The sequence below is a fragment of the Pollachius pollachius genome (genome assembly GCF_949987615.1).
Source record: "Pollachius pollachius genome assembly, chromosome: 7".
Classification (NCBI taxonomy): Eukaryota; Metazoa; Chordata; class Actinopteri; order Gadiformes; family Gadidae; genus Pollachius; species Pollachius pollachius.
Genome location: NC_136940.1, coordinates 26,172,597 through 26,184,694, shown reverse-complemented (window position 1 = coordinate 26,184,694; position 12,098 = coordinate 26,172,597). Strand labels below are relative to the sequence as shown.

Here is a 12,098-nt window from a genome sequence, read left to right as displayed (position 1 = left end):
CTCCCCTCTCCCGTCCGTCTGTCTGTCCTCCTCCTCCTCCCCTCTCCCGTCCGTCTATCTGTCCTCCTCCTCCCCTCTCCCCTCTTCGTCCGTCTGTCCTCCTCCTCCTCCCCTCTCCCGTCCGTCTGTCTGTCCTCCTCCTCCTCCCCTCTCCCGTCCGTCTGTCTGTCCTCCTCCTCCTCCCCTCTCCCGTCCGTCTATCTGTCCTCCTCCTCCCCTCTCCCCTCTTCGTCCGTCTGTCCTCCTCCTCCTCCCCTCTCCCGTCCGTCTGTCCCTCAGTCTTTATCATCCCAGCAGACGCAGGGCCTCAGCTGTGTGGAGTCCCTGTGTTGCTACCAGCATGGGCAGAGCGGCTGCACCCGCCTGGCCCGGCTGCTGGAGCAAATGAGCGGACGCTGCCCGGCCGCCGTCTCCCGCTGCACCGCCGACACCCACAGCAGCAACAACAGGTGTGGGGGAGCAGGCAGCGGGACGCTGGCCATGGAGCCCATGGCCAATGATAGCGATTGTGACGCCGATGAATTTCCGACTAACCCTCGCTCCCCTTGATGCACCACCGACCCGCGAGCTGCGGAGTGTCGCGGCTCGCGGGCCTGCGGGTTCCCGTCGGCGGGATCATCCCCTACGGTCGGCGGTTTGTGCCGTCAGTCAGACTGATGATCGCACCTCGTCTGGGGAGGGGTAAGGGGGTAGGAGTTGGAGGCCAGACTTCAGGGTGTGGGATAAAGGGGTTCTCTGGACACGGCTCCAGCAACCATGAAGGCTTGAGAGCGGTCCGTGATGGAGAGCCGTTTCATACGACATCATTGATGGGGTCGGTCTAAATACCTTCCCTGATTAAAGCTGAGAGCTTGGTGTGCGTATCCCCCCCAGCCAATCGGACTGTGGATCTCCCGCTGCACTCCACACCACCAGTTGTGGTGTGGGTGGTCTGTAGAATGTAACTGCGTTGCTCTCTGTGTGAACCTGGTCGAGGGTTTCACACATCTGGTTGACTTTAAAGGATTGATCTGCATCGTGATCAACCTGTGATCCACTTCGCAGCACTCGAGTCCTGGCTTCGTACCGGGTTCATCATAGCATGTGTTGGCTGTTGGCCATGATGCCATCTGGCCGCCCGTTCGTCAGTGTACGATTTTAAGTTCCTACTTGTAGAGATCTTTGTCTCTGTACGGTTTCTGTTGTCATACGTCTGAGGTCTGTCCAGTCTGTCCAAACTGTAAACTCCTGGATGCACTTTACATTTTTTTACCGAGGATTCAGACGCTTTCAACCCGGGTTAACTTTGGGTTCTGTTAGGTCTTCCCTCCTACTGTTAACTCGAACCTACTACGACTCATCTACGTGAGGGCCTCTCAACGAAGAGATGGCTGCAAACGGGCCGTCTGAGAATGAACGGTGGAACCGATCGATGAGCTGAGGATCGGCTCGTCCGGTGACGCGTTGATCCCGGATCGGGAGTCTCGTAGCAGCTCGGTCAACGAGCGGTTGCTGCATGCCACCCCGTACCTCTCACTTGTTTACCGTAGCACTCATACTGCATGCTCTCCCGCTGTGATGTGGACGCCCTCTGTGATGATGGATACCTCTGCACGGTTCTGTCTCCGGGCCTCGGCCGGGCCCGCCCAGTCAGCTGTTCTGGTGTCACACTGTCGGCCTTTCTGAATCCCGGGGGCACCCAAGGGCATTTGAATATCCAACACGACGCGCTTTTCCCTGCTAGCTAATCAATAATCCCAACATCACATTGGGATGGGGAACATTGATCAGATCTCTCATAAATGTGTAGCATCTGTGTGTGTGTGTGTGTGTGTGTGTGTGTGTGTGTGTGTGTGTGTGTGTGTGCACGATTCTGCGCGTGCGTTCGTGTCTGTGCGTGCACACCCCCACGCCAAGGTAAAAACGGCATGCAGGACCTCAAAGGTGGATGCAGAGTTTATGGGTGTGTCGTCGTTCCCCCCCCCATATTGGATAGCAGCAGCAGCCAACCGACTCCCAGAGGACCTGGGAACAAACACTTAGTCAGCGCATTCACCGCGGGCTGGGGCGACCCGAGGACCCTCGCCGCTGCCAGGCGGTGTATTACCCCTCCCATGTCGGACTGAGGCGGTGTGTTTTACGACTACACTCGTCAAAATGCCCACATCTTGACTGAATGACTACATACTGTAGCAGCCTCCGCCCCTGTCTGTCTGGGCGTCTGCCCCGGCTGCAGTAACAGTGGATCTGAGTGCCCCCCCCCCCCCCCCCTCTCCTGAGCCTCTCTTTACTGCAGGGAGTGCACATTCGGCCCGAGGTTTTACTATTCATGCCTTTTATTATTTATAGGCCGGTGGTTGCATCCGTGGGATAACACAAAAGTATTAGAAAACACTCGCAATAATCGTTCTTTGTCTCCGGCGTCAGTTTTCCTCTAAGGGCATTATCCAGTAAAGTAGATTAAGGGCCTTTATAGATCTGTTTGTCCTCATGTCCCTGGCGCAAGCAGAAATAACCGATTGAATCGTCTCAAATGTGCACACAGAAGCCATCGCGCTCCCCCTGAGGCTGAAGGAGAGGGCGGGGCTGATCAAAAGTAGTTTGGATTGGTTTAGTCTGGACCTATTACTTGGTGGGGTTCTTGGTTGAGTATTATCTGTCCTATCTTCCTATTCACGTGTGTCTCATCAATAATGTTATTGCTTTCTATTTGGTTTGAATGACATACCTTTTTTATTTGATTTTAATGACACACCTTTTATTTGATTTTAATGAAGTACTCATTGCCTTAATGCTAGGATACTGCCATAGGGGAGGGGGATAAATATACATATATATATATAAATATATATATATATTATACACAGTAATATATATCCACCCAGTACTATATAACATGCCTGATGACTGGAAGAGGATCTATATAGCAAGCGTATTTACAACTATAGACAAGTCATATATCTCTGGAATATATTTTCGAACTGAATTTGAAGCTGAACGTTAGTCAGTCATAGTATGACAATATAAGATTCAATTAGTGGGATAATATCATATTGGGGGGCAGAGTTGTGTAGCCTGAATTCCAAAATGTCTTTGTATATACCCTGTCTCTCCCATCGTACGGGAGACAACAGTGCCGAGAAGGGTCTAGAGGGAGGGAGATCATTAGGTCTCTTTAATATTTCCTGTATCTCTTTGTTTCCTACTGGATCCTGAAGCCTTAAATGTGCTTCTGATGAGAGGCAATAACTCTGAGAGGTGCCTATGTTGCAAACCCAAATGTGTTCAGACAAATGCCGTTTCTTTTTCAATTGGTCAGAAGAAACAGCCCAGGAGAGAGAGAGAGAGAGTGAGAGAGAGAGAGAGTCTTGTTGCATGAGGGCTGCGGTCGCCTTTTGGTATTTTGTATACAAAGCCACCCTGTATGTTCCTGTGCCTGCTCTAAGCTCGCTAAGCTGCACTGGTCTTTGTCCGTCCACCTTGCCTTCTTCCTGTTTGCCCTCTGCCTGTCTGTTTCTGTACTTTGCATAATGCTGTTGACTTACCCAAATTGAATTATCCATGTAAACTTTACCGTGGGCAGTGAGCCCCGTCTTGTTGGAAAACATAGCATGTTTTGTTTCCTGGTGTTGGTGCTACACGATGCCCAGCGACGCATCGCAAATGGGTTTGGATTCTTTCGTGCCGATTTCCCGTCATTCCCGTCAGTCAAACGAAACAGGTGAAGGCTCTTTGATTCTGGTGTTTAACCTGAGCCCAAGGCCCCCGCAGGCATCATGATGGGGCCCACACCCAATCGCCGCAGCGCATGGGAGGGCTCCCAGCCAGAGGGACCGTTTTGATTATTAAGTGTCCTCTTCAATTCCACCCCACGTACCCAGTCTATGACCCCACTTACCAGCTCTTAAAACGGTTGTCTTTGGGCTCACAGCTCATGAAGAGCCAGTGTGAGGAGTGAGGCCAGACAGATTAAGAAATGAGAGCTCAGATGATGAAGAAGACGGGGTTCCACCTCTGTGTCTGTAGCCCTCTCTCCAGGTGTGGTTTGGAGGTTGGCAGCAGACAGGGAACCTCTCTCTGGCTCTATGAAGCCTGTTCCCATCCAGGAGTCGCTCTACTAACCGGGTCGGTGGGTTAGGCTCTTCAGTCGGTTAAAGTGTGTGACGTTCGCAGTCTGACGTCAAGACCACTGTGACCTTTTACAGCCTCATTTTCAAAGGGGTTCCGTTCTGTTCTAAGATGAATACCACACATATAATTTTCTATCAGATGCGCAGATAACAATATATATATTTAAGATAATCGAATATCATTTTGTAGAAGTGAATCCTAAGAAACGCCTCATGCTATGAGGAGGAGAGCGTGGCCAGGGAGCTGTACAGAGCAGGAGTGTTACTGCTGTGGGTGTTACTGTGATGTTGACCACGATGACTGTTGATTGCTTCTGTGTTGTTTCCGGAAGTCCGTTGAGTAGCCCGGGTTTTGTCCTGACTCCTCCCACGTCTAATGCCTACTCGGTGCTCGGACCCGACTAGATCAGCACTGTTTCAGATACCGATGGTAAGCCTAACCCAGACGTTACTAATCCTGTAGGGGTGATCGTCTCAGATCAGAGAAGGTCTCCGGTTTGAATCGGCCAGGAGGGACTCGTAGAGGTCATTGAGGAGAGACTGTTGATTGATCATTAACTCATTAACCTCCACCGTCGACACCCATCCCTCACCCCTTCCACCACCACCACCACCACCACCAGCACTTTCCTCCCGCCTTGCTTCTGGTTCTTCCCCACTCATCCGTCTAACATGCTAAGGTGGGGGCGCTCTGTCTTCTTTAGCAGCGTCTGTTCTCCCCTCGCACTAGAACCCTTCTTCAGAGCGGGGAAGAGTCTGAGGCAACCGGCCGCTCTGTCCCGCCTCGCTGACCGCTCAGGTGGCTGTACAGATTGAACCTCAAACACCTCAAATCAATCACACTTTTCTTTCTTTCCACCTACTGTTGTGTACACACACAAGGCTCTCTCTGATTGGCCCCACACACAGGGCTCTCTCTGATTGGGCCCCACACACAGGGCTCTCTCTGATTGGGCCCCACACACAGCGCTCTCTCTGATTGGGCCCCTCACACAGGGCTCCCTCTGATTGGGCCCCCCACACAGGGCTCTCTCTGATTGGGCCCCCCACACAGCGCTCTCTCTGATTGGGCCCCTCACACAGGGCTCCCTCTGATTGGGCCCCCCACACAGGGCTCTCTCTGATTGGGCCCCACACACAGGGCTCTCTCTGATTGGGCCCCACACACAGGGCTCTCTCTGATTGGGCCCCTCACACAGAACTCTCTCTGATTGGGCCCCTCACACAGGGCTCTCTCTGATTGGGCCCCTCACACAGGGCTCTCTCTGATTGGGCCCCACACACAGGGCTCTCTCTGATTGGGCCCCTCACACAGAACTCTCTCTGATTGGGCCCCTCACACAGGGCTCTCTCTGATTGGGCCCCTCACACAGGGCTCTCTCTGATTGGGCCCCCCACACAGGGCTCTCTCTGATTGGGCCCCCCACACAGGGCTCTCTGTGATTGGGCCCCACACACAGGGCTCTCTCTGATTGGGCCCCACACACAGGGCTCTCTGTGATTGGGCCCCACACACAGGACTCTCTGATTGGGCCCCACACACAGGGCTCTCTCTGATTGGGCCCCTCACACAGGGCTCTCTCTGATTGGGCCCCTCACACAGGGCTCTCTGTGATTGGGCCCCTCACACAGGGCTCTCTCTGATTGGGCCCCTCACACAGGGCTCTCTCTGATTGGGCCCCTCACACAGGGCTCTCTCTGATTGGGCCCCTCACACAGGGCTCTCTCTGATTGGGCCCCTCACACAGGGCTCTCTCTGATTGGGCCCCTCACACAGGGCTCTCTCTGATTGGGCCCCTCTCTCCCTGCCAGCCTTCTAACCCACAGCCACTGCTCCTGCTTTCAGGTCGTGGAGCGACCCGGAGAACCTCTACTCCAACGACCGCAGTATCCTGACCCTGTCCCCCATCGAGGCCAGCCACTGCTGACCCCCCCCTCCCCCGGGGCCCCTGACCTGACCCCCAGGGCCCCTGAGGGGGGGGAGGTACCCCGCCTCTCGTTGGCCCCCCTCAGTACCAGTCGGTCATCGACTGAGGAAACCACCAGCGTGTCTCTTGTCCACTGGGAGCTGCAGGGAGAAACATGACTTTAGCAGCTGATGCAGCGTGGAGTGTGTGTGGCTCACGCCCGGTTTGAGCTGCTCCCACCGCACACACTCCACGTGGAGAGTTTCCCCAAATGTCCAAAAGACACGGAATAGACTTTTGATCGACCAAAACGTATTCGGCTGGGAATTGAAGCACAAAATAGATTTGCTCCAACCAATTGCGACACGCTTGCTGCAGAGGCTGGCCAATCAGCAGGCCTCCCTGACACTCGGAGCTGGAGGATCAGTAGGACCCCTGTCCCCCATAGCCCCCCGGGTCTGGCAATAGCTTTACATGGGAGCCCAGCTCAAAGGCCTTATCACGGTACCAAAGACCAAAGGAGCGACACGAGTTAATAAGAGAAAGAGATTTATTTTTGTGCCCGATTGTACAGCAAGTTTGATTATTGTAAAGACGACTATTCTTAATAATATTATCATTGTTCTGTTGAACATTGATTGTAGCCCCCCCCTCCCTTCCCCCCCCCCCTTCACTCTAGCTGAGGCCGGTGAGGGGGGGGGGTTGTAAAACATATCCTCAGATCATTCATTTAAAGGAAGTTTACTCGTACATCCAAATCTCCCACAGTCCGAAAGTCCACAGTCCACAGTCCACAAGTCCATAAGCCAGCATCGCTTCCCTCCTCAAACGCCTTCATCTTCATTTGTTTATGTTTTCACCAGATGATCAAAACCATCCCTGCACTAAAGGAAGTGACATCACAGCCCTTTGAGGCGACCTCATCCTGCAAAGGCAATGTCCCTCTGATCTACCGGCAGAGTACTATTTGGTGATCGCCGTTGACATGCTACGTTTATTTCAGAAAAAAAATATAGCAGGGTTTTAGTGTAACGATGGTTTGTGCTCTGCACGGCTGCTCCTGATCTCTGTCCCGGTCGGAGAACATTCCGGCCCACACTGCTTCAAAGAGACAATTAGGATTTAGAATGAAAAGTAAATAATGACTTTACAGGCAGAGCTTTTTGCACATTTGTTTCATCACATGTCCCTTTCATGTTATGTTTGGTTTGCCTTGATCCCGTCTTGCATACATTTTCCATTGCATACCGTTTCGTTCATCATTGAAATCATCAGTCATGCAATAATCTGCATATTGTTGTGCCATGTGTGTTGCTTATGTGTATCTCCGGTACGAATGGCTAGCCGCTCTACTTAAGGAGCTTCTCCCCAGGACCTCTAGGCTGAACCCAGCCTGTCTCTCCCTCCTGATGAGGAGTCTGACCTTCTTGACCTGAAGTGTCTGAGGAGGCGACCACAGGGTGGGGACCAGGAGAATGGCATGATGAAGTGACTCCAGGTGAATCTAAACTGAACCAAGCCATCGATGGCGGGTTGGGAACTCTCTTAAGACAACCGTTTTAAACTCGCTGTCATTAACCCTGTGACTGACACGGAACACGCGTTTGAAGAGTTGTGTTAGCGTTGCGTGGCGTCTATGCAAAGCAGTCAAAATGTTAAACGGTTAAAGACTCACCGATTTATTTTTGTTGAACCAGTGGTTGCCCTTTAATCACTTTAAATCATATTTTGGGAAAATGAATACATGTCTGATAACACCTTTTATATATTTAATATCACAGCGCATCTTATTCTGTTAAGTCGTGCTTGTTCTTTGCATATATCTGTACGGCTTGAATACGTCTTCTTCCCAACAGAATCCCTGTACTATCCAAATAGATCACAAGTTATCATTGATCTGTGAGGCTGTGGGGTTTGGGTGAGAACGGGTCGGGTCATGACTCACTTTGCTTTTTTCCAAATAGTATGAGAACACAATGTCATGAAAATGGTATCACATTAAGATTTTCTTAAGAATGTTATCAGCACTATATCTTGCAGCTGTTTAAGAAGGACATTGTTCAGCGGTACCTCTAAATTTGATCTGGTCTCAAACGGTGTACTCAAACGGTTATCGCACTGCAGGCATTGATCTACTGAAGCTGCAGATGCAACCTTTGGTGCAATATGTTTAGGAACCCACGAGAATCTCCCAAAAATCAATGCATTGATGGACTGATGAAATAGAAATAGGTGGGAATATTTTCAACCCCTCGGGTGATCTGGATCAGTGGTGCTCTCTTGTGACTCTGAATAGGCATCATATTGATCATTATAAATAGTTATTTAAGTGAAGAGATGGGAAATAAAGAGCTTTTTTTGTGGTCTGGTTAAAGTTATGCTAGGGTGTATTTCTGGTCATTTTCTAGGTCTATAAAAGAACGGAAGGCTTTTGGAAAGTAGTTTAGTGTTTTCTCAGTGGAACGACCACAGGTAACATTTTTGAAAACCTGAACAGGAGAATGTCAACGTTTATTTATTGTTATTTTATCGATTAATATGTCAGTGACTCACCATCCACCTGTAAGACCAAGGTCTTGGTACAAATTAAGGATTTTAAATGTTTAATGTGTTGGAAGACATTGATATACCTCTCCCATCTGCAATAATCGTGTCACTGCCCAGAACGCAGGCTATTCCTCTGCACCTTGTGTGTTTCTGTTTGAGCATGTTTTGCTGTTTTTGTCTTCATGCCTTCTCTGTAGGCTGTCATATGGCTGACGATGTTATTGAAAAGTTATATTTACGGAATAAATAATTTTTTTAAAGAATGAAGACTGCTTTCCTTACAACAATAATTTCAGCTCCTTCCAGAAATCACATTTAACTTGGGCATAGCCACAAAAGGTTTAGCTCTGTGTGGGGTTGATAGGGATCCATATAGAACAGGGGTTTTCAAAGTATGAGAGAGTAAGCCCCCCCTCAGAGAACAAATTTCAGCTGAGCCCCCCCCCCAATGAAATTTTCTAAATCCCTGTGTTTCGAAAGATCTTTTAATTATTTGACACATTTTAAACATATCTGATCATATCTTAAACATCTCTGATCATATTTTACACATTTTAAACATCTCTGATCATATTTCTTTTAAACATTTTAAACATATTTTTGAAACATTCTTAATATTTTTGTGCGTTTTTAAACACATTTTAACATCTTTATCTAAGCATGTTTTTGCTTATTGTTTTTTAAAATACATTTGAACAACTTAATCTGTAAACTGCCAGTTTAGCGTCAGTTTTAGCTCACCTCAACTTAAGTGGGAGCAATGAGTTTGCGAAGCTGTGTTCGAAATCATTCCCTATCACGGATATAGTGCACTATATAGGGTGCTCACCATTTTTTTGTGATGTTCAAATACTCAGTGGTAAATTTCATGCATTATATAGTGGATTTAAAATACCCAAAATTTGAGTGAACATACGATGTTCCCTACATGTTACTCCCGTATACCACAATGCAATGCGGCCGTGTTTTTCCAGAGGAGAAGAAGAAGCTGAATAACCGCGAAAACCAATAAAACCAAATGTCAACAATTTATTTGGGATTTAACATAGAAAACATCAATAGAGCCTCCAGTTTTCCTCGTGAGTGCCCGGTTTGTTTACATGATGAGGGCGCAGCTGTCTGCGTCACACAAATACCCGGCGCATTTAATGACGCAAATGACGTTTAGAAATGTTCAGCGTAGTGTCCGAATTCTCGTTTGTTCGTTCCCTATATAGTGCACTATAATATAAGCACTATATATGGTGAGTAATAGTGAGTGAGTGAATAGGGAACGATTTCGAACACAGCGTGTCTTCGTGTTTGCTTTTTTTTTTTGCGTTACTTTTTCTGGTATCTTTTTTTCTCACGTCGCGCCCCCCCGAAGAACTCTGGCGCCTCCCAGGGGAGGCGCGCCTCACAGTTTGAAAACCAATGATTTAGTGGATTTAAAATACCCAAAATTTCAGTGGACACACGATGTTCCCTACATGTTACTCCCGTATACCACAATGCAATGCGGGTGTGTTTTTCCGGAGAAGATGAAGCTGAATAACCGCGAAAACGAATAGAAATGTCAACAATTTATTTGGGATTTAACATAGAAAATGTAACATTCAACATTAATAAAAAAAAAAACCTTGGTCAAGGAAATGTAACATTCAACATCAATACAGCCTCCAGTTTTCCTCGTGAGTGCCCGGTTTGTTTACATGATGAGGGCGCAGCTGTCTGCGTCACACAAATACCCGGCGCATTTACTGACGCAAATGACGTTTAGAAATGTTCAGCGTAGTGTCCGAATTCTCGTTTGTTCGTTCCCTATATAGTGCACTATAATATAAGCACTATATATGGAATAGTGAGTGAGTGAATAGGGAACGATTTCGAACACAGCGTGTCTTCGTGTTTGCGTTACTTTTTCTGGTATCTTTTTTTCTCACGTCGCGCCCCCCCTGAAGAACTCTGGAGCCCCCCAGGGGAGGCGCGCCTCACAGTTTGAAAACCAATGATTTAGTGGATTTAAAATACCCAAAATTTGAGTGAACATACGATGTTCCCTACATGTTACTCCCGTATACCACAATGCAATGCGGGCGTGTTTTTCCGGAGAAGAAGCTGAATAACCGCGAAAACTAATAGAAATGTCAACAATTTATTTGGGATTTAACATAGAAAATGTAACATTCAACATTAATAACAAAAAACCTTGATCAAGGAAATGTAACATTAAACATCAATACAGCCTCCAGTTTTCCTCGTGAGTGCCCGGTTTGTTTACATGATGAAGGCGCAGCTGTCTGCGTCACACAAATACCCGGCGCATTTACTGACGCAAATGACGTTTAGAAATGTCCTGCGTAGTGTCCGAATTCTCGTTTGTTCGTTCCCTATATAGTGCACTATATCATAAGCACTATATATGGAATAGTGAGTGAGTGAATAGGGAACGATTTCGAACACAGCGTGTCTTCGTGTTTGCGTTACTTTTTCTGGTATATTTTTTTCTCACGTCGCGCCCCCCCTGAAGAACTCTGGCGCCTCACAGTTTGAAAACCAATGATTTAGTGGATTTAAAATACTCAAAATTTCAGTGAACACACGATGTTCCCTACATGTTACTCCCGTATACCACAATGCAATATGGGGCGTGTTTTTCCGGAGGAGAAGAAGAAGCTGAATAACCGCGAAAACGAATAGAAATGTCAACAATTTATTTGGGATTTAACATAGAAAATGTAACATTCAACATTAATAAAAAAAAAAAAAACCTTGGTCAAGGAAATGTTACATTCAACATCAATACAGCCTCCAGTTTTCCTCGTGAGTGCCCGGTTTGTTTACATGAGGGCGCAGCTGTCTGCGTCACACAAATACCCGGCGCATTTACTGACGCAAATGACGTTTAGAAATGTTCAGCGTAGGGTCCGAATTCTCGTTTGTTCGTTCCCTATATAGTGCACTATAATATAAGCACTATATAGGGAATAGTGAGTGAGTAAATAGGGAACGATTTCGAACACAGCGTGTCTTCGTGTTTGCTTTTATTTTTTTGCGTTACTTTTTCTGGTATCTTTTTTCTCACGTCGCGCCCCTCACGAAGAACTCTGTCGCCCCCCAGGGGAGGCGCGCCTCACAGTTTGAAAACCAATGATATAGAACATACTGGGTAATTATTACTTAATTAAATGGCACGCATAAATTAAATATAACGACCAATTACAGTGATGCAATTACAGTGATGTAGCATAAACATTGCAACTCCCATCATATGAACGAGTGTTGCTCAAGTTACGTAAATTCTCAATTTATAACATATACATCACATCAAAAATTTATAGGGAACTTCATCTTAATTCATTGGTTTAAGTAAAACTTGGAACAGGTTGAGTCTTTTTCACAAGTTTGACCATTGGACACGCATTTGGGCCTTTGCGTGTCCACACCCACTTGTGATGTCAGATGAGCCGATTTTCAAAACGGCCTGTAATGGCTAATCACCAGTGTTGTGCCTGAACGCGTTCACTGAACGAAAGTTCATGAACTCGTTCATATT

General features: G+C 47.7%; 1 protein-coding gene across 1 annotated transcript in view; it reads left to right on the top strand.

Annotated features, from left to right (window-relative positions):
• The window catches only part of atp11b (ATPase phospholipid transporting 11B), a 42,671-nt gene extending 33,841 nt beyond the window's left edge, over positions 1 to 8,830 (top strand). Inside the window, exons 27-28 of the mRNA XM_079740078.1 lie at positions 280 to 449; positions 5,956 to 8,830. Coding sequence (XP_079596204.1) covers positions 280 to 449; positions 5,956 to 6,037 — 252 coding nt within the window. The 3' untranslated portion in view covers positions 6,038 to 8,830. The remainder of the gene's footprint in view (positions 1 to 279; positions 450 to 5,955) is intronic.
• Positions 8,831 to 12,098: the final 3,268 nt, after the last annotated feature.